Below are 22420 nucleotides of genomic sequence, written 5' to 3' on the forward strand. Positions count from 1 at the left end.
TTGCTTTAGAATAAAGATAAAAAAATATTGTTATGACTTATGTCAAGATTGTTCTGCCTATGTTTTCCTCTAGGAATTTTATGGTTTCCAGGCTTATATGTAGGTCTTTATTCCATTTTGAGTTTATTTTTGTATAGGTATTAGAGAACATCCTAATTTTATTCTTTTACATGTAGCTGTCCAATTTTCCCAGCATCACTTATTAAAGAGACTATATTTTCTCCATTGTATATTCTTTCCTCCTTTGTCCATAAAAGCATGGTTTATTTCTGAAAACTCACCTTTGTTTTTTTTTTTTCATCTCTGGGATCACTGATTCATTGCCTCAAAGTCAATGTCCTCATATATTTTATTCAGTATTTGCTATTGCCTGTGAAAATGTAAATTCACTCTCTGTCCCTTCATCTTGTTTGGAAGCAGAAGGCTTCCCATATCTCATTCTAGAGTCTGCTTCCTACAGACTTTCCTTTCATATCTGCTATTGACTGTTCTAGGCGAGTTCCCAGGAAACAGACCCACACTCTCAGACTTGTGTGCATGATGTTTATTAGTAAGAGTTCTCAGTAACCTCGCTCAGAGGATAAGGCAAGAAGAATTGGGCAGCAGAGGTTGAACTGCAATGCTATTGTGAGAGACATCTCTCCCAATAATGAGGGAGCTCTAAAGAGAAAAATATCTGTCAGAGTTGTCCCATATATCCCTCTCCTTATACCCACCCCTGAGATGCAGGATGCTCTGAGTGAGGAGCTTTCTCTGGTGGGGGAGGAAATGCCTCAGTCCAGTCTAAGAACCACCACCTCCATAGGTGATTGCAGCCTCATATTAATGCAGGTCAGTTTGCATTCTAATGAATTCTTCTTTTTTACAGTCAGAAAAACGGTTGTTTCTTATTTAAACAGCTTATTGAAATGAAAATTGTTTTTCAACTAGTTTCAGGAAAATATCATTTCCTTATTATCCCACTTTTGTTAAGAATCTCTGTTCAGAATTTCCTTTCAAAGACAATCAAAACTATACATTAAGGTTTGTCCTGAAAAATGAGGCTTTCTATGGCAGGGACAACTGGTTTCATTTCTGCCAGTTCCGAGTCTTCCAGAATTAGTGGGCTCTAAAGAGACTGGATGTTAGGGTTCAAAACTGAATCTAAGTTGAAATTTATAGCAATTTTTTCAAGGACATGTAGTACAGAATGTTCTGTACTCATTCTGTTTAAAACAGACAGTATGGGCTGACATCTATGGGATCACACAGAGTCGGACACGACTGAAGTGACTTAGCAGCAGCAGCAACACCCACCTTGAAAGCTTACACAGGTAAAGAGTTCCAGTTAAATAAGATGAAGAAGCTCTAGAAATCTGCTGTTCAACATTGTGCCTATAATTGTTGTTTAGTCACTCAGTCATGTCTCACTCCTTTGCAACCCCATGGACTGTAGCCTGCCAGTCTCCTCTGTCCATGGGTTTATCCAGGCAAGAATCCTGGAGTGCGTTGCCATTCCTTCTCCAGCGGATCTTCCAGACCCAGGGATTAAACCCCTGTCTCCTGCATTGTCAGGTGGATTCTTAACCACTAAACCATTCAGTTCAGTTCAGTCACTCAGTCGTGTCTAACTCTTTGCGACCCTATGGACTGCAGCATGCCAGGCTTCTCTGTCTATCACCAATTCCCAGAGCTTGCTCAAATTCATGTCCATCAAGTCAGTGATGCCATCCAACCATCTCATCCTCTGTCATCCCCTTCTCCTCCACCTTCAATCTTTCCCAGCATCAGGATCTTTTCCAATGAGTCAGTTCTTCCCATCATGTGGCCAAAGGATTGGCGTTTCAGCTTCAGTATCAGTACTTCCAATGAATATTTAGGACTGATTTCCTTGAAGATTGACTGGTTTGATCTCCTTGCAGTCCAAGGGACTCTCAGGAGTCTTCTCCAACACCACAGTTCAAAAGCATCAATATTTTGGTGCTCAGCTTTCTTTATAGTCCAACTCTCACATCCATACATGACCACTGGAAAAACCATAGCTTTGACTAGATGGACCTTTGTCTGCAAAATAATGTCTCTGCTTTTGAATATGCTGTCTAGATTGGTCATAGCTTTTCTTCCAAGGAGTAAACGTCTTTTAATTTCATGGCTGCAACCACCATCTGCAGTGATTTTGGAGCCCCCCAAAATAAAGTCTCTCATTGTTTCCCCATCTATTTTCCATGAAGTGATGGGACTCAATGCCATGATTTTAGTTTTTTGAATGTTGAGTTTAAGCCAACTTTTTCACTCTCCTCTCTCACTTTCATCAAGAGGCTCTTTAGTTCCTCTTCACTTTCTGCCATAATGGTGGTGTCATCTGCGTATCTGAGGTTATTGATATTTCTCCTGGCAATCCTGATTCCAATTTGTGCTTCATCCAGCTTGACATTTCTCATGATGTACTCTGCACATAAGATAAATAAGCAGGGTGACAGTACACAGCCTTGACATACTCCTTTCCCAATATGGCACCAGTCTGTTGTTCCATGTCCACTTCTAACTTGCTTCTTTACCTGCATACAGATTTCTCAGGAGGCAGGTAAGGTGGTCTAATATTCCTATCTATTCTAGAATTTTCCACAGTTTGTGGTGATCCACACAGTCAAAGGCTTTGGTGTAGTCAATATAGCAGAAGTAGATGTTTTTCTGGAATTCCCTTGCTTTTTCGATGATCCAATGGATGTTGGCAATTTGATCTCTGGTTCCTCTGCCTTTTTTAAAACCAGCTTGAACATCTGGAAGTTCACAGTTCACATACTGTTGAAGCCTGGCTTGGAGAATTTTGAGCATTACTTTACTAGCATGTGAGATGAGTGTAATTGTGTGGTAGTTTGAGCATTCTTTGGCATTGCCTTTCTTTGGAATTGGAATGAAAACTGACCTTTTCCAGTCCTGTGGCCATTACTCAGTTTTCCAAATTTGCTGGCATATTCAGTGCAGCACTTTTACAGCATCATCTTTTAGGATTTGAAACAGCTCAAGTGGAATGCTATCACCTCTACTAGCTTTGTTTGTAGTGTTGCTTTCTAAGGCTCACTTGACTTCACATTCCAGGATGTCTGGCTCTAGGTCAGTGATCACACCATCATGGTTATCTGGGTGATGAAGGTCTTTTTGTATAGTTCTTTTGTGTATTCTTGCCACCTCTTCTTAATATCTTCTGCTTCTGTTAGGTCCATACCATTTCTGTCCTTTATTGAGCACATCTTTGTATGAAATGTTCCCCTGGCATCTTTAATTTTCTTGAAGAGATCTTTAGTCTTTCCCATTCTATTCTTTTCCTCTATTTCTTTGCACTGATCACTAAGGAACGCTTTCTTATCTCTCCTTGCTATTCTTTGGAACTCTGCATTCTAATGGGTACATCTTTCCTTTTCTACTTTGCCTTTAGCTTCTCTTCTTTTCTCAGCTATTTGTAAGGCCTCCTCAGACAATCTTTTAGCATTTCTTTTTCTTGGAAATGGTCTTGATCACTGCCTCCTGTACAAAGTCAGGAACCTCTGTCTATAATTCTTCAGGCACCAGAGTGCCTGAAGAACTGAGTCGTTAGCAACACTATGTTATGCACCAAAAAAATTATTAGATACATAGATTTTGTATTCCTTGCTTACAACAATAAATGAAATGAAGTGAAATGAAATAAAATAAAAGCATGAACTCTGAAACCAGACTGTTCACATTTACATTCCAGCTCCACCCTCTCTGTGCTTTGGACTTTGGGCAAGGTGTTGAGCTTTCTAAAACTCCCCTTCCTTCTCTGTAAAATGGGCTGATAGCAACACTTCATAGGGTTGCAACTACTGAGGGAGTCTGAAGCAGAAACTGTGGTTATAAAAAGCACGGATGTGGCACTGGATTGCTTGGGCCTGAATGCTGCCTGATACTTACTAATTTAATTTAGCCTCTGCTTGTTTTCTTATTTACAAAAGAGAGATTGTAGTACTAGCATATCCCTCGGGTGTTTATGGTGATTAAGTGGGTTATTATAGAGCAACAGTTTTGTAGAGCGCCAAGCATATAGTCAGTGCTCAATAAATGTTAAGTTCTGATTATGAGGTGTGGCAGAGGTTTGCAGAGTTTGAAGTGAGTTTGGTTCACCAAATTCCAAGTGCCCTTACAGTTTATAAGTGAGAAGGACCAGGGCCTAAGTAATGATGAAAATGAGGTGCAACAAGATTGGATTTTTTAAAAAAATAAACAAATAAAGCTCTGTGGAAAATAAAGGAGAAGAATACTGATTTCTAAGGGAAAGAGATTACTGAAGGACAGAACTTGAAAGGGCAGTTAACCTGAACCCCAAGCAGGACAGGTAGAATTTATGCTTCCTCATTGATTTGGTTAAAGGTGAGCAAGCTGATACTTGACCTAATTGCAAAGAGGTGGCTGACCAGCACCCTCTCTGTCATGTCCTGTGGCCGTGGGACCAAGTGGGAAGCTGCCCAGAGCTATGGCTCTAAGAACCAGAAAAGCTGCCACTCTCCTGCTCAGTTCCTGTCGTCTGGGCTCCCAGTGCTGGGTAGAGAAGTGGTTACTGAAACTCACTTCCCCATGCAGTCCAAAGAGAGACCCCTGCTTGGTCTGTTTCCGCAGGCACGAGGAAGTAAGTATTTCTACCCACTTCCCTATGGAGCCAGGGTTACTGTTGTCTGAAGTTGCAACTCTTCCTCAAAAAGTTAAGTACAGACTAAAGAAAGGGTAGCTCTAATGCAATACAAGCCCTGTGTCTTGAAAGCTGTTAAACAGCAAGAGAACTTGGAAACTGCTAAGCTGAGCTGCAGGGCAGTCACCTGGACTTGCTATTTTCGGGAGCATCTCTGAACGACCATAGCCCATATATTTGGTCAGAGGATTCCAGAGGCCAATGCCATGGAGGCAGGCCAGTCCTGCTCTGCCACTGGCCCTGTGTCAGAGGCAAAGTCCCTTTACCTCTCTACATTTCAGTATCCTTAACTGTGAAGTAAGGGAAGCGTTACCTATCATGACTTGAGTGTTGATAATGGTCCAAGCACAACATTTCAGGGAATTATTACTCTTTCCTTTTCACAAATGAAGAAAATGGGATTCAGGGAATTTAAATGACTTATCCAGGGCAAGTCAGCTAATAAGAGTCAGTATTTAAATTCAGGTCTGTGTCTACTGTCTATACTCTAAGGAGCTAGCTCCCCTCCCTAAGCCTGGCAAGTCACAGGAACTCAATAAATCACAGGTATTATTAACATTTCAAAATGACACTGACCATGATTACCATCTGCACATCAGAATATGGGTTTGCAAAAAAACATATATGTAGGGCTAATTGTTCTTTTTGCACTGGCACATACAAACACCATCTTATGACTTATAAAGGAGCATATTTGTCTCTTAAAATCATGATATGACCAGAGTTTGGCTTCAGAAAAAAGAGGCAAAATTCCTTTTCTGCATGCTGCATACATAATATTATAAAAGAGAAAGAACGTTGGACAAAGAATCAAAGCACAACTTTATACTTTAAAAATAGATTTTTATTATCTCATTCCATCCTGATATCAACTCCTTTATTTTTATCCTAATTTAATAGATAGGAAAAGGCTTCCCTGGTGACTCAGACCATAAAGAATCTGCCTGCAATGGGGGAGACCCAAGCTTGATCCCTGGGTTGGGAAGATCCCCTGGAGTAGGGAATGGCTACCTACTCCAGTATTCTTGCCTGGAGAATTCCATGGACGGAGGAGCTTGGCGGACTACAGTCCAAAGCGTGGCAAAGAGTCAGACACGACTGAGTGACTAATCCACACACACACACAATAGATAAGAAAACAGTCTCTGAGTGGAGTAGTGATATGTTTGGGTTAAACCAGGGATCCCCCATTTATTTACTCTTGTTCACATTCTGCTACCAAGAAGCCAAGCACCTTTTTGTAGGACATTTGCTCTTCTCTTGGTTAGGGGTTCTTCATCTGTAGAACATGCGTGAGCTGCAGATCATCTGATTTCCAACTAAAGGACAGACTCTTCTGTAATGGCCTTGGCATCTTGCAGCCATTAACTATGATTTCAGGGATGGCCCTTGCTCAAGAGGAAACTCGCCCTTCCATGGGTTGGTTGCTTAAAACTGTGCTATTTTTACCCAATAGTCTTCATATATGCTTATGGCTTTGCACGGATGACACTGATCAGATTTAGTATTAAAATACTATTTTCATTAAGCTTGATCCTTTACTTTCAATCAGGAGAGTTCTCTGGAAATCTCAGCCCTGTGATAAATGAGGCAGAGTGCTCAAGATGTCTTCCTTCTCTTCACATATACAGCTGTTCGTAGGGCATTTCTGCAGTCATAATATTAGCACAGCTGATAGAAGTCCTTTACCTTGCAGATAGAATACAAAGAGGTTGCTGTCTGATTGTCACCTTTGTAAACCCCAATAAGACTAACACAGTCTGACAAAGCAAAAGCCATGTTGAATGAAGACTAGGCATTGATTCCTCAGAGCAGTTCAAAGATTTACTTTTCAGGAACCTGCTTCTCTCCTGTAGAGCTGGGCCAATGAACAGTTCCAAGAACAGAGGGAATGTCTTTATTTAAAGATGGGTAAGATGGCTTAGTTTCATTGAGTTAGACAAGGCTGTGGTCCCTGTGATCAGATTGACTAGTTTTCTGTGATTATGGTTTCAGTGTGTCTGACCTCTAATGCCCTCTCGCAACACCTCCCGTCTTATTTGGGTTTCTCTTACCTTGGATGTAGGTATCTCTTCACGGCTGCTCCAGCAAAGCACAGCCGCTGCTCCTTACCTTGGACTAGGGGTATCTCCTTATGGTCACCCCTCCTGATCTTGAACGTGGAGTAGCTCCTCTCAGCCCTCCTCCTGCACAGAGTTGGACATGACTGAAGCGACTTAGCAGAAGCAGCAGCAGCACACGCTAGTAAAGTAATGCTCAAAATCCTCCAAGCCAGGCTTCAGCAATACATGAACCATGAACTTCCAGATGTTCAAACTGGTTTTAGAAAAGGCAGAGGAACCAGAGATCAAATTGCCAACATCTGCTGGATCATGGAAAATGCAAGAGAGTTCCAGAAAAACATCTATTTCTGCTTTATTGACTATGCCAAAGCCTTTGACTGTGTGGATCACAATCAACTGTGGAAAATTCTTCAAGAGATGGAGATACCAGACCACCTGACCTGCCTCTTGAGAAACATGTATGCAGGTCAAGAAGCAATAGTTAGAACTGGACATGGAACAACAGACTGGTTCCAAATAGGAAAAGGAGTTCGTCAAGGCTGTATATTGTCACCCTGCTTATTTAACTTATATATAGAGTACATCATGAGAAACACTGGGCTGAATGAAGCAAAAGCTGGAATCAAGATTTCCGGGAGAAATATCAATAACCTCAGGTACGCAGATGACACCACCCTTATGGCAGAGAGGGAAGAGGAGCTAAAGAGCCTCTTGATGAAAGTGAAAGAGGAGAGTGAAAAAGTTGGCTTAAAGCTCAACATTCAGAAAACTAAGATCATGGCATCTGGTCCCATCACTTCATAGGAAGTAGATGGGGAAACAGTGGAAACAGTGTCAGACTTTATTTTGGGGGGCTCCAAAATCGCTGCAGATGATGATTGCAGCCATGAAATTAAAAGACACTTACTCCTTGGAAGGAAAGTTATGACCAACCTAGATAGCATATTGAAAAGCAGAGAGTTTGCCAACAAAGGTCCGTCTAGTCAAGGCTATGGTTTTTCCAGTAGTCATGTATGGATACGAGAGTTGGCCTGTGAAGAAAGCTGAGCACCGAAGAATTGATGCTTTTGAACTGTGGTGTTGGAGAAGACTCTTGAGATTCCCTTGGACTGCAAGGAGATCCAACCAGTCCATTCTAAAGGAGATCAGTCCTTGGGTGTTCATTGGAAGGATTGATGCAAAAGCTGAAACTCCAATACTTCGGCCACCTCATGTGAAGAGCTGACTCATTGGAAAAGACTCTGATGCTGGAAGGGATTGGGGGCAGGAGAAGAAGGGATGAGGATGAGATGGCTGGATGGCATCAGCGACTCAATGGACATGAGTTTGAGTGAACTCCAGAAGTTGGTGATGGACAGGGAGGCCTGGCATGCTGTGGTTCATGGGGTCGAAAAGAGTCAGACACAACTGAGCAACTGAACTGAACTGAACTGCAGATGGCTTAGACAGTAAAGAATCCTCCTGCAATGCGGGGGACCTGGGTTCAATCTGTGGGTTGGGAAGATCCCCCAAGGAGGGCATGACAACTCACTCCAGTATTCTTGCCTGGAGAATCCTCATGGACTGAGGAGCCTGGCAGGCTACAGTCCATGGGGTCACAAAAAGCTGGGCATGACTGCAGGACTAAACACACACACACACAATTATCTCTAGATTAATGGAAGAGGCCATCTAATATGAGGGGCTCTAAACTTCAGGCCTGTGGATAGTTAAATCTCTCTAAACTGAGATTACATTGGGCCAGAGTAATATTTGGTTTTATTTTAATGCCCTTAAAAGTGTTCTCAATCCAAGCATTTCTCAGCTTCATTCATTCACGTTATCTGCCTGGTCTTTGAAGGCATTTTGAAGCAGGAGCCCCTATTTTCTGTGCTTTCATTATGTGCTAAGTATTTTAAATACATCTCATTTATCCTCATAAGAGACTTGTGTTAGGTATTAACATCTCATGTTTACAAGTAAGTAAATCAGTGCCTGAAAATATGGCGGTGGTTTAGTCGCTAAGTCGTGTCTGGCTCTTGGACTCTTGCGACCCCATTGACTATAGCCTCCCAGGCTCCCTTTCTATTTGGATTCTCTAGGCAAGACTACTGGAGTGGGTTGCCATTTCCTCCTCCAGAGGATCTTCCTGACCCAGGGATCGAATCCAGGCCTCCTGCATTGCAAGCAGATTCTTTATCAACTGAGCTATGAGGGAAACCCAAGTAAGTACAAGTAAGTAAACTGGAGGCTTAAAAGGAGGAACTTGCCCAAGGCAAGGTAACTACAAATATCAGCAGGACTGAATGACCATTAAGCCAGAGGCTTAATTGGTCATGGTTTGCTTCAATTTGGGTCTTCTGGCTCTAGCATCTTCTCAAGTAAATTATCAAAGGCCACTCCATTCCATGACCTGGATTTATTCTTTCATGTGAACAACCCAGTTCAGTTCAGTTCAGTCACTCAGTCGTGTCTGACTCTTTGCGACCCCGTGAACCACAGCACGCCAGGCCTCCCTGTCCATCACCAACTCCCGGAGTCCACCTAAACCCATGTCCATTGAGTCGGTGATGCCATCCAACCATTTCATCCTCTGTCATCCCCTTCTCCTCCTGCCCTCAATCTTTCCCAGCATCAGGGTCTTTTCCAATGAGTCAGCTCTTCGCATCAGGTGTCCAAAGTATTGGAGTTTCAGCTTCAACATCAGTCCTTCCAATGAACACCTAGGACTGACTTCCTTTAGGATGAACTGGTTGGATCTCCTCACAGTCCAAGGGACTCTCAAGAGTCTTCTCCTACACCACAGTTCAAAAGCATCAATTGTTCGGCACTCAGCTTTCTTTATAGTCCAACTCTCACAAGACCCCCAACTTCTTTAATCACAGATATCATTATCAAACCTTAAGTGACTAAGATCATGATCCTGCCTTCCCTGCAGAGATCCCCCTGTACCCACTGTATTCATTATTGAAACCTCGATTGAGCCATTGACAAATTCATTGTGTTCATAATGTCTCCTTAATTATTAGTAGAGGAACTTGTTCAAAGGAGAAAAGACCTGGGGAAAGGGGATTTGCACAGTGTGTGCTAAGTCACTTCAGTTGTGTCCCACTCTTGGGCACCCCATGGACTGTAGCCTGCTAGACTCCTCTGCCCATGGGATTTCCCAAACTAGAATACTGGAGTGGGTTACTGTTTCCTCCTCCAGGGGATCTTCCCCACTCAGGGATGGAACCCTGGTCTCTTAAGTCTCCTGCGTTGACAGACCGGTTCTTTATCACTAGCGCCACCTGGAAGACTTTTATAGTATATGTCTTCAAATCCAAAAGAGTTAATCGAGGTATATGCTTCCGAAGAGCAAAGCCTGGCAGAGTCAGCCTGATAGAAAAACTCCAGTTTATCAGAACCTATCAATCCTATGGTCAAATCCACGTCCGGGCCGGCTTCCTCCGGACACCCAACCCCTAGATTTCCACCCCGCTGGGGAGACCTGAGCTCTTAGGCGTTCGCAGTCCCTTTGCAACCTCAGAGCTGCCTTCGCTAGGGCCGCCCCAGCTAAAACCTGACCAGCACCTGCACCGTGGCTGCAGGACGCGCACTGGCCGTCTCCTAGCAACGGCAGACGCGTAGCCAGGGCGGCAGAGGCGGCTCTTCCTTCAGAGCTCAGCTCCTGCCTGGGGCTACCTCTGCCATGACCACCAAACAAGCCAGGAAGAAAGAGGTGCATCGTATCAACTCGGCGCACGGATCGGATAAATCTAAAGAGTAAGGGACCTCTGCCTGCCCATCCCACCGCCGGCTTGATCCTATGTCCTTTCCCCTTGTCCCGACTCGGCTTCCCTGTAGCAAACTCTGCCAAGGCAGGAGTTTAGATGGCCTCCTCCAGCTTCTTTACCGTCTGTAAGAACCCGGACCTGGGAGACTCTTGCCCTCATTCTTCGTCCATGCCTGCCTGGATCCACTTCCTCCCAGAGCCCCCGGTTTCCCTGTTTCAGCTGCTTGGCGGGGTGGCTGCACTTCTGGCTCCAGTCCACGAACCTCCCACCCTTTCCTGCCGCTCCTCCTCTTCAGGGTCCACCCAGGCACTTGGAAGGGCTGTGGCTTCCTTACCAGAGAGGCGAGGCTCAAGGTTAGGACCAGATCTGCATGGGCCCAGTCTCAGCAGAGAGACCTTTCACCTTGCTGATGAATCCTGTTTGTATTTGCCCCATCTAACAACTGAAGAGCTTTAGTCAGATTCTATCAGACATGAAATGGTTTTTAAAAGTTAAAACTATATAGATACGTAATTCACGTTACCAACGTTTACTCCGATTAAGTATACAGACTCTAGTTCATGGAATCTAAATGATGCCTCTCTGATCTGGGGTGGTTTTTGCTGTGAATGTACCTCCTTATTATGTTTTCCGCCCCCTCTGGGTTCCCCGCCCCGTTCACCCCCCCATCCCCGCCCCCGCCCCTTTGAACTTACAAAATTTATAAGAGAGCTCCAGCTGCTAAACCTACTTCAGGGGGATCATTCATGTTTTCCCCACTGTGCCTGTGAGGGGTGGACTGTAGATTATTTTTACTTGGACTCTTAGATTTTGGATGGCTAGTTCTTCATCTCAGAGAAGGAAATGGCAACCCACTGCAGTATTCTTGCCTGGAGAATCCCATAGACAGAGGAGCCTGATGGGCTGCCGTCTGTAGGGTCGCACAGAGTCGGACACGATTGAAGTGACTTAGCATGCATGCATGCATTGGAGAAGGAAATGGCAGCCCACTCCAGTGTTCTTGCCTGGAGAGTCCCATGGACAGAGGAGTCTGGGGGGCTGCCATCTATGGGGTAGCACAGAGTTGGACATGACTGAAGCGACTTAGTAGCAGCAGCAGTTCTTCATCTCTGTCTTCACCTGAAGAATCCCGTGTTGAACTTCTGTTCACTGATGCCTTCTCTTTAAACTTTTTCTCTCCCTGAACTCCTCTCCCACATTCATTCCCACATCTGAGATTCTCTAGTTCCCAGTTCTGTTCTCTCTCATAAGCAGGCTTCCAGCTTCCTGGCAGATAATCCATTCATTTTATTAGTGACTTAAATTTCAGTTATTATTTTACATACATAAGTCATTTTTAACAGAATTGCTCTTGTGATACATACCAGGGTAGGACAGTCCTACACTGTTATATTTAGAATCAGGGTCTTTTCCCTTTTCCCCTGTTCATTTCTGACTTTACTTCCCCTTGGTTCACATACTGTCCTTTTCACATCCTGGAATACCTACCCCAGGGCTTTTGCTCTGGCTATTTCCTCTGCTAGAAAGCCATTTCCATGTGGCTTTCTCCCTCACGTCTTTTAGATATCTAGCTCAATGCCATTTGTTCATGTTAGCTTCTTTGGCCAGCTAGTTTAAAGTTGCAATCCCCACTTTTCTGACAAAACCAAGAACTCCCTGTTTTTCCTTTGCACTTTATTCTGTCATTAATTGTTTTTCTCACTAGCATGCTATATATTTTGCTTTAAAATTATGGTTACTCATATGTCATCCTAATAAAAATAGTTCCCTGAAGGCAATAATTTTTCTTCTGTTTTATACACTATTGAATCCTAAGTACCTAAAGTGATGTTTGGGTCATATATAGTAGGCACTCAAAAATATTTATTTAATGAATGAGTGAATGACAGTGATTAAATAAGAAACAATAACAGGATTGCAAATGAGTTTTTGAATACACCAAAAAAAGAAAGCAAATTTAGTGATGATTGTAATTAATGCACATTAAAGGCTCACAGCTCTTACAGAGCTGTGATTTGATTTTAGAGAGTTTATATGCTGAAAGAGATGAGGTCATTAACTCCCATTTAAAAAAAAAAAAGCTGTTCAAACCAGATACCATAAAACACAGTACCTGGCCTAGTTTTGTGGTGATTCTATCACACGATAGAGATAAACTCCCTGCAGATAAGCTGTTAACTCGTTCCTTACTGGGGCATCCCATTTCTTTTTGAGATGATGCTTATTTTTTCCTGAAAATATCTGAATTGAATTATAGCAATAAAAGTACATAAATATACATATATATTTATGAAAATAAAGATAAGGCCAAATAGTTATACAATATCTAGGCTTTGCTAGAAACTAGCTATTGTGTATTAAACATTAAATCATTAGATTTTGCTGTAACATTATATAATAGGATGTGAAATCCATTGTAAATCATGTTTATCCTCTAAGTTTTACTGAAGAACTAATGATAGACATCAGGACAAGTCATAGATTAGGTGTCACCTAGCATGGGCTTTCCTGGTGGCTCTGTTGGTAAAGACTCTGACTGCAATGCTAGAGACCTGGGTTTGATACCTGGATTGGGAAGATCCCCTGAAAGAGGCAACACACTCCAATATTCTTGCTTGGAGAATCCCCATGGACAGAGGACCCTGGCAGGCTGTAGTCCATGGGGTCACAAAGAGTCAGACACAACCAAACGACTAAGCACACAGAAGTATGGAGCCCAGGGATCAAAGTCTAGCCAGGCTCCAATGTAATTGTCACTTGAAATATACTGGTGACAGTGTAAGTTTTCATATGCTATTATTTCACCACACCTTGTGGTTATACATCCAATAAATGCAACTAACTCTGACATGGTCCCAAGTCCAGAAGTGAGAGAAGATGTATTCAGAGCTTTGAAAATGGCTGTCCCACTAAACTTTATTGTCCTACAGCTGCCATCTGTAACAGATTTCTTGTATTCTCTAAAGTTGTGTGTCAAACTGGGGACAGGATCATGTCTGGCTGTTGCCTAGCTGAGTGGCTAGCACATAATAACCATTTGCCATTTGTTTATTAATGAGCTCATAGTTCAGTTGCCTGGCTTGGTTTCATTCCTTCTAAATTTGATTGAACCCCAGTTCTCCCTCCCTTTCTGATCTGGTCCACTGTTGGCAAAATTCAAAAACTGAAAAGTTTCAACTGAAAAAGCAGAACACTGTATGTCCAGTTGTCACCAAATTCATAAATAAACATGACTTTGAATCACCAAGACTAAGTACGCCAGGTAACTAAGCTGTCAGTTTTCACATTAGATTAATTTACTTCTATTTTATGTATTCCCCATTTCTTCGTATCAGCAAGAATAAAATCTCTGATCTAGGGCTCACCTTTGGACCATTTTTTCTGACATTGGCGTGTCATTTTTCTCTGCCAGTATTCAAGTTTTTCTCCTTTACATGAAGGGCCATCTACCTGAAATTGCTCCCATTCAACATCCCCTGTCCTCCCTGCTCTTTTTTTCTTCTCTAACTCCAAACTTCCATGATTCTTTCAGATTTTTTAAAACTCTGTGTGCTTGCGTGATAAGTTACTTCAGTCATATGTCCAGCTCTTTGAGACTGCATGGACTGTAGCCCACCAGGCTCCTCTCTCCATGGGATTTCCCAGACAAGAATACTGGAGTGGTTTCCATGTATTTCATTATTAGCACCTAATAACAATTTGAAATTATAAACCAACTTAATCAATTTGAAAACTAGTGATGTGCTAAGTCACTACAGTTGTGTCTGACTCTTCGGGACCCTATGGACAATAGCCTGCCAGGGTCCTCTGTCCATGGGATTTTACAGCAAGAATACCAGAGTGGGTTGCAATTTTCACCTCCAGGTATCTTCTTGACACAGGGATCAAATCAGCATCTTTTATGTATCCTGCGTTGGCAGGGAGATTCTTTACTAATAGAAGCACCTGGGAAGCTTAGTATGAAAACTAGTATGCCCTGCAAGGTACTTTCATTGCTTAGATGCCACTGGAAGGATTTGTAGCGACAGAAGCCAAACACTTGATCTTCTTAGAAGTACTGAATATAAGTCTGGGTGTACATGACAGACAACTGGAAAGAAGGAGAAGAAGCCATGCAATTCAAGTATTAAAAGTTATTAGAAGTGTTAATGCTTACACTTGAAATGCTAATATATGTAGAACTTTAACAACAAGTTTGAGATAGGGATACAACTTGGTGCTTATACTTCCATAATTTTGTTCCACTTCCAATAGAACACTAAAACCAAGATCAAACAAACAAAATTTGTTGAAGTAACAAGAATTATGCAACCTTCCAGATTCTTACAGATGATGAAATATCATTAGACCCCTTTTTAAAAATTTATTTTATTGTAGTATAGTTGATTTACAATGTTGCATTAATTTTTGCTGTACAGCAAAGTGATCCAGTTATACATATATATATATATATATATACACACACATTCTTTTTCATTATGGTTTATCATAGGGTATTGAATATAGTTAGACCTCTTTTCAAAACAGGGTGAAATATGTTTCAAAAGCTCAAATTTTTCTATACTTACAGAAGTGTGCATTTACATTTCATAGAATTCTCAAAAAAAAGATCAACATATGTGTTTATACAAAACATTGAAAACAAGACTATTACAAGAGTGGAATTATGATTAATACCATGAAAGTGAAAGTGAAGTTGCTCAGTCGTGTCTGACTCTTTGTGACCCCATGGATTGTAGCCTGCCTGGAAAATCCCATGGACAGAGGAGCATGGTAGGCTGCAGTCCATGGGATCGCTAAGAGTCGGACACAACTGAACGACTTCACTTTCACTTTTCACTTCCATGCATTGGAGAAGGAAATGGCAATCCACTCCAGTGTTCTTGCCTGGAGAATCCCAGGGACGGGGGATCCTGATGGGCTGCCATCTATGGGGTCTCACAGAGTCGGACACAACTGAAGCCACTTAGCAGCAGCAGCAGGCTCCTCAGTCCATGGAATTTTCCAGGCAAGAATACTGGATCAGGTTGCCATTTTCTTCTCCAGGGGATCGGAAATGGCAACCCACTCCAGTATTCTTGCCTGGAAAACATTGAAAACAAGGCTATTACAAGAGTGGAATTATGATTAATACCATGTAAACAACATAAAATAGAAGAATACATATCTTACTGAGGATTAAATTAAGTGAAATATTGGTTATATCAAGTCCAAGAAAGAGCTGCTTAAATTAAACCATGCAATAGTGGTTGATGGATGATAGATAACCCATTCCTCTACCACCAGAAATCAAAAAGAAAAAAAAAAAATGTGTGTGAGAACTAGAGAGAGAGAGAGAGAGAGAGAGAGATGGCTTTTATAACTCTAGGTCTAGTCCTTATAGCTCCACATAAAAGGGCAGAGAAGGAAGAGAAGCAGATAAGAAAACAGCTCAAGATTCACAGTGAGTTTTACGGTTCCCAGGTCACCTCCGAGGACCTCACCAGGTAATGTCTTAAGGACTCGCAATTTAAAAGGTGACCTTTGGTGACAGGGGGCTTCCCTGGTGGCTCAGATGGTAAAATATCTGCCTGCAATGAGGGAGACCTGGGTTCGATTCCTGGATTGGGAAGATCCCCTGGAGGAGGGCATGGCAACTTACTCCAGTATTCTTGCCTGGTATACATATCTGTTGTGTATTTTAAAATATAAGTATCTCAGCTAAAAAGCCCTGCTCAATGAGGATAGGAATACCCTGTTAGTTTTAGTGGGGTCTGCCACTAGTTCTCCCTTTGAAATAATATTAATCTGAGCATCTGTTTAATAATTTGTTGAAACTTGACATGGGTTAACAATCATTTCTGGCAATGAACCTTTTTTTTAATCAACCAGTTTTTATTTTGTTTAGTTTTGGAGGAGAAATTGTTCCTTCTCAGTTTACACCATTATTAGACGAGTAGAAGACATTAGATTAAAAAGATTTTAAATGCACAAACTCATGGAATTTGTACCTCAGGGTTACCTAAAAACAAAGTCAAATTTGTACTTTGAAACTCACAACACTGTTGCTAGTGCTTCTGAAAGAGCAAAGTAATATTACCTCAATCAAAAGTGGTCATTGAAAAATATTTTAGTTGACTTTACTATTATTTTGACATTTACAGATAAAAGATTATTGAAATTAAGAAATTAAATAATCTATAAACTATTAATGTGAGATAAAAATGACTAAAATCTGTATCCAAGACATCAGAAATACAACTTTTATATAATTTGTGTAATTTCGTATAATTTATATAATATGAAATATTGGGTAGAAATATTACTCATCTTTCTCTTTTACTCTTCACAAATAAGACATGTATATGTTGTCAGAAGTATTCAACTAGGTGCTTTGAAATTTTGTTAGATTCTTTCCTAAGGTAGGTTCAGGCTAGTTAATTTCAGGGTCTAGGGATACAGCCATGCTGATTTGTATGGCTTAATTAACATATGGTACATATTAAAAGTAAACTTTTTATAGGAAGTGAATATATATATATATATGTAATCATACTTTTTTTCTGGTGCCAAATGAATACCGTAGTCCAAATATTTTGTGATTGTTTTTATTTCATCCTTCTGACCTGATGAATATCAAAATTACATATTTTGCTTCAGTTCATGTCCCCTTTCTGTTCCCATTTCTTTACCACTCAGTCTTGAGTTCAGGAGCAACATGTGTCTAATTTAGTTATAAATTAGTATAAAAGGTTACTACAGTTCACCAAACCGTGTGGATACACAGGCAAAAGGAGAGGAAGCAGGAAGGATTATGTTCTGTTTTGCCTGCTTTTGCCCCAGGTCTGAGCCAGAAACACAGTGAGAGTTTAACCAGGTGAGGTCACAGTCAAAGGTGAAGGCTGTACTGTACAAACTGCTCACAGTTGTAATGAATTAACTATAAATTTAGGACACAGCACGTGTTCGCTCCACCCTGGGTCAAAGTCTAGGAGGGATTTGGGATTGCTTTGCACCACAGACAAAGAATGAGTTCAGGAAGAAAATCACAAGGCTAACTGGAGCCTGTGCGTGTACTAGGCCACGGGTACTATGAACCTGTCGTTTCTCTCGTGGATTTTGGCTAAAGTCATTAAGGACATTACTTCATGTATTTTCATACCATGTTTTGCCTTTTCTCTTTAAAATATCAGCTTTGCTGCTCAACCGTGTTAGATCCTGGAAGGTGGCAAAAGCTCGGGATCCTGGGGGCCTGTGTACACTGGGATCAGAACAGCAGAAGCAGCCCCCTCCAACTCGCGCTCTCCCTTTGTTTCTCCTCATCGCTTAAGAGGGCTCATAGGAACATGTGTCCCTTCACCTAAATCTACCCTCTCTTATCCCTTCCCAGAGTTCTCCTTTCTCTCTGACCTGCTGTTTTCTTTCTTCCACATGCCCCCCTCCCCGCCTCCCCAAATTAAGTCATTCTCCTATGGTCTTATTTCACTCTCTTCTCCTTTATCCCTTTTGATCATCTAAAACAATGATGATTAAAGATGACTGAGTTAACACCTGTGGTTCTTATCATGTAATTGAGCTCAAGTTCAAGGGGACAAATCCACTTGGATGTACTCTTACTCCAAGTTAAATATGTCCAAGATGGAGGTCATCTTTATCTCTCCCAAATGTGTGGATTTCCCCTGTTCATTTTAGAGAATCTTATTACCATCCTCTGTGTGACCTTGAGTTTCAAAAGCAGTCATCTTTGACCTTCACCCACCTTTGCCCATCATGTTTAGTTGGTTTCCATATTATTTTGATTTTCCCTTCAAATTGCTTCTCTACCTTGGCTCAGCATTCATTTTGTGATGATTTTACTTACATATATCATGAAATAATTACCACAATAAGTTTAGTGAACGGTCATCTCATGTAGATACAACAGTAAAGAATTAGAAAAAATTTTTTCTTGTGACAAGAACTCTTAGGATTTATTCTTTTAACAACTTTCATATATATGATGTACAGCAGCATTAAGAATATTTATCGTGTTGAAATTTATATCCTTAGTATTCATTTATGACTGGAAGTTTATAACTTTAGGCTACCTTCATCCAATTCCACCTCTCCACTCCCATTTATGGTAGCTACAAATCTGACCTCTTTTTCTATGAGTTTTATTTGTTTCTTTGATTTTGAAGTATAATTGACCTGCAATACCCCATTAGGTCCTGGTATACAAAGTAGTGATTGGCTATTTCTATATATTTCAAAATGATCACCATGATAAGTCTAGTTGCTGCCTGTTACCATACAAAGATATTGTTGTTACATAATTATTGACTATATTCCTTACACTGTACATTTCTTACCTTTGACTCATGTATTTTGTAATTGAAAATTTGTATCTCAATCTCCCTCACATAATTGTATTAGTTTTGCCAAATATCAAAATGGATCCGCCACAGGTATACATGTGTTCCCCATCCTGAACCCTCCTCCCTCCTCCCTCCCCATACCATCCCTCTGGGTCGTCCCAGTGCACTGGCCCCAAGCATCCAGTATTGTGCATATTTGGCAAAACTAATACAATTATGTAAAATTAAAAAAAAAAAAATCTCCCTCACCTATTTATTTTCACATACACACAAGTACAGTGTATTAAAAATAGATAAATGTTGAACTTTTAAAGTTAAATGTCCAATTAAATAATTTTCATCAAACCAAGTGAGTAAAAATTGACATAACAATCTGGCTTTAACTATTTTTAATTAAAAAAATTTTTAGAGGTTGCAATTTATTTCTTCATATATTTAGTGTTTCTGAAGAATATGGCTCAGAATGCCCCTAATGCAAATTAAGTCAATTGTGTATTCTATTCATATTCTGATTTCTTCAGGGTATTACCTGATCCTACTTAATAAGGCATGCTCATTGCACATTGCATAAATAAACTACCTCCCACTATGAATCAAATCAACCTTGAACAGCATGATCAAAGAAAATAATAGCAAAATTCCAGACTCACACGTTATTGAACTTTTAACGTCCTTACAGTGGAAGTAATCTAAATAAAACATACATAGGAGAATGTATCTGCTTGTGTGTAAATAAGATACTACTTCTTTTCAAACTTTTTTGTCTTAGAAGTCTTTAATGATTTTGTGTCAGCTAAAGTTTTCTTTGGTTTTCAACTCATGTATTAATACATGTTTCATTATATTAAATAATCTTGTTAAGTGACCTAGGAATGTTTTAATCATTTTGTCATCTTTGCTAGGTAGGTGATTAACAAGTGCTTCTAAGTTTTAAAAAGTGGTTTTATTGGCATTTTATTAATAACCAGATTATCAAATATATATTAATGCAAGTATGAACTATTTCTATTACACATAAGGACAGTTTTGACTTTTTCCCCAACTCCAAATCATACAAGGTTTAATTTGCCAGGAACAGTATACATGAAAGACAGAATATGTAGACAAAATATATTTTGTTGCATATGACTTGGCAGAATATATCACAGAATCAAGATAAACTATATATTATGGCTCTAATAACAGGTAATATTGCTATCACAAAGTGATGTTTGGATTTTCCTAAATTTGCCTTTTAAAATCCCCAGGCTTTCCTTTCTGTTTAAAAAACAGATTTATTCATATAAATTTGACATCCAGTAAATTGCATTGTATTTGACATACATATTTAAAGAATGCATTCTGCTAAATGTGGACGTACATCCACACATATGGAAGCATCAACACAATCAAGATAATGAACAGATCTATGATTTGAAAAGCTTTCCTTGATCTCTTGGTGATTCCTTCTTTCTGTCCTTCCCTATCCTCAGCCCCCAGGCAATCACTGTCCTATTTTCTGTTAGTGTCAATTAGTTTGCATTTTCTGGCATTTTATATAAATGGAATTATAAAGCTCCTTTTGTGTGGCTTTTGTATGGCTTCTTTCACTCATCATAATTATTCTGATATTCATTCATGTTATTGGCAACAATTAGTGCAGAATTAATATTATGTCGTTCTCAAATATTTCATAGACTTCACCAGTGAAGCCATTTGGGTTTGGAGTTTTCTTTGTGGGAACATGTTTAATACTAAATTCACTTTGTTAATAAATATATACAGGGATATTCAACATCTCCAATCCAATCTATCTCTTTTTACAGAGTATTCTTAGTTTGTATTCTTCAGGAAACTGATCCATTTCATCTAAGTTATCAAATATATGAACATAAAGTTGTTTGTAATATTTCCTTATTATCTTTTAAATGTCTGTGGGGTTGGTAGTAATGTCCTTTTTTCCATTTCTAATTGGTAGTTTGTATCTTCTCTCTTATATTCCTGATCAACCTGACTAGAGTTTAATCAAAGAACTAGCTTTTTGACTTGCTGATTTTTCTTGATCATTTTGTTGTTTTCTAATTCTATTAACCTGCTCTCATGTTTTTTTGTTAATTTATTTTAGATTTAACTTGCCTTCTTCTTCCCCATTTCTTAAGGTGGAAATAGTACTTTGTTCCAAGATTTGACTCTTCTCTAATGTAGATATTTTGTACTATAAATTTCCCCTATTGCTTTAGTGGCATCCTGTACATTTTAAGGTGTTATATTTTCATTTTTATTCAATCCAGATATTCCATAACTACCTTTTTGATTTATTCTCCAACACATTGCTTAATCACAAATGTTTTATCTACATTCCAAATATCTTCAAAGTTTCCAGGTTTTTAATTTCCATTGGCCAAAGAACATACTTTGTATGACTTGAATTCTTTTAAATTTATTGAGAATTGTTTGATGTATTGGGTTATGGTCTGATTTGACAAATGATATTTTCTTGAAAAGAATATGTGTCTGTTGTGATGAAGTGTTCTATAAATGTCCATTAAGCCAATTTCAATGGGTAGTATTCCATATTCTATATCTTCTACAGCCCTACTGATTTTCAATCAGCTTGTTCTATCAGATATTATGAATGATAGTTCTAATTTCCACTATATTTATGAATCTATCTTTTGATTCTTATAGGTCTATCTGATTTTGATTCATGTATTAACAAATGTTCAGGTTTATTACATCATCTCAATGAATTTTCTTTTTCTATCATTATGAAATTAAAATTTTCAATCCCTGATAATATTCTCTGTTCTGAAATCCTTTTAAAGCATTTGTTTTTATTAATGTGAACATGTTCTTCCATCCCTTTATTATTTGTTTATATATATACAAAGCATTTCTTATAGATATAGTAGGATCTTGATTTTTATCTAATCTTACAATCTGTGCCTTTTAATTTTGGTATCTAGATTACTTACATTTAATGTAATTACTAATATTGCTAAGTTGAAGTGTGTTACTCCAACTAAAGTGTACATATGTCTCAGGTTTATTATTTAAATTCTACATTTTATTTTTAACTATTAAGATGAGAAGTTTTAAAGCAGTATTTATAGAGATGCAAAGAAATAGAGGAAAACAACAGAATGGGAAAGACTAGATATCTCTTCAAGAAAATTACAGATACCAAAGGAACATTTCATGCAAAGATGGGCTCAATAAAGAACAGAAGTGGTATGGACCTAACAGAAGCAGAAGATATTAAGAAATCATGACAATACACAGAAGAACTATACAAAAAAGATCTTCATGACTCAGATAATCACGTTGGTATGATCACTCACCTAGAGCCAGACATCCTGGAACGTGAAGTCAAGTGGGCCTTAGGAAGCATCACTACAAACAAAGCTAGTGGAGGTGATAGAATTCCAATTAAGCCATTTCAAATCCTGAAAGATGATGCTGTGAAAGTGCCGTACTCAATATGTCAGCAAATTTGGAAAACTCAGCATGGCCACAGAACTGGAAAAAGTCAGTTTTCATTCCAATCCCAAAGAAAGGCAATGCCAAAGAATGCTCAAACTACCGCACAATTGCACTCATCTC

General features: G+C 39.7%; 1 protein-coding gene across 6 annotated transcripts in view; it reads left to right on the forward strand.

Annotated features, from left to right (window-relative positions):
• The first annotated feature begins 6803 nt into the window (after positions 1–6803).
• Positions 6804–22420, forward strand: part of ADGB (androglobin) — a 193602-nt gene continuing 177985 nt past the window's right edge. For 2 of the 6 annotated variants that reach the window (XR_011568515.1, XM_070796318.1), the window contains exon 1: positions 6805–7403. Coding sequence is in view for 4 of the 6 variants with exons in the window: in XM_070796318.1 (XP_070652419.1) it covers positions 6937–7403 (467 nt within the window). In the remaining 2 variants the exon portion in view is untranslated. Of the gene's footprint in view, positions 7404–7423; positions 10492–22420 lie in introns of those variants that run through there. The other 4 variants (XM_070796316.1, XM_070796317.1, XR_011568516.1 and 1 more) reach the window with 3 other exon arrangements.

This window comes from Bos indicus, chromosome 9 (genome assembly GCF_029378745.1).
Source record: "Bos indicus isolate NIAB-ARS_2022 breed Sahiwal x Tharparkar chromosome 9, NIAB-ARS_B.indTharparkar_mat_pri_1.0, whole genome shotgun sequence".
In the NCBI taxonomy this organism is placed as follows: Eukaryota; Metazoa; Chordata; class Mammalia; order Artiodactyla; family Bovidae; genus Bos; species Bos indicus.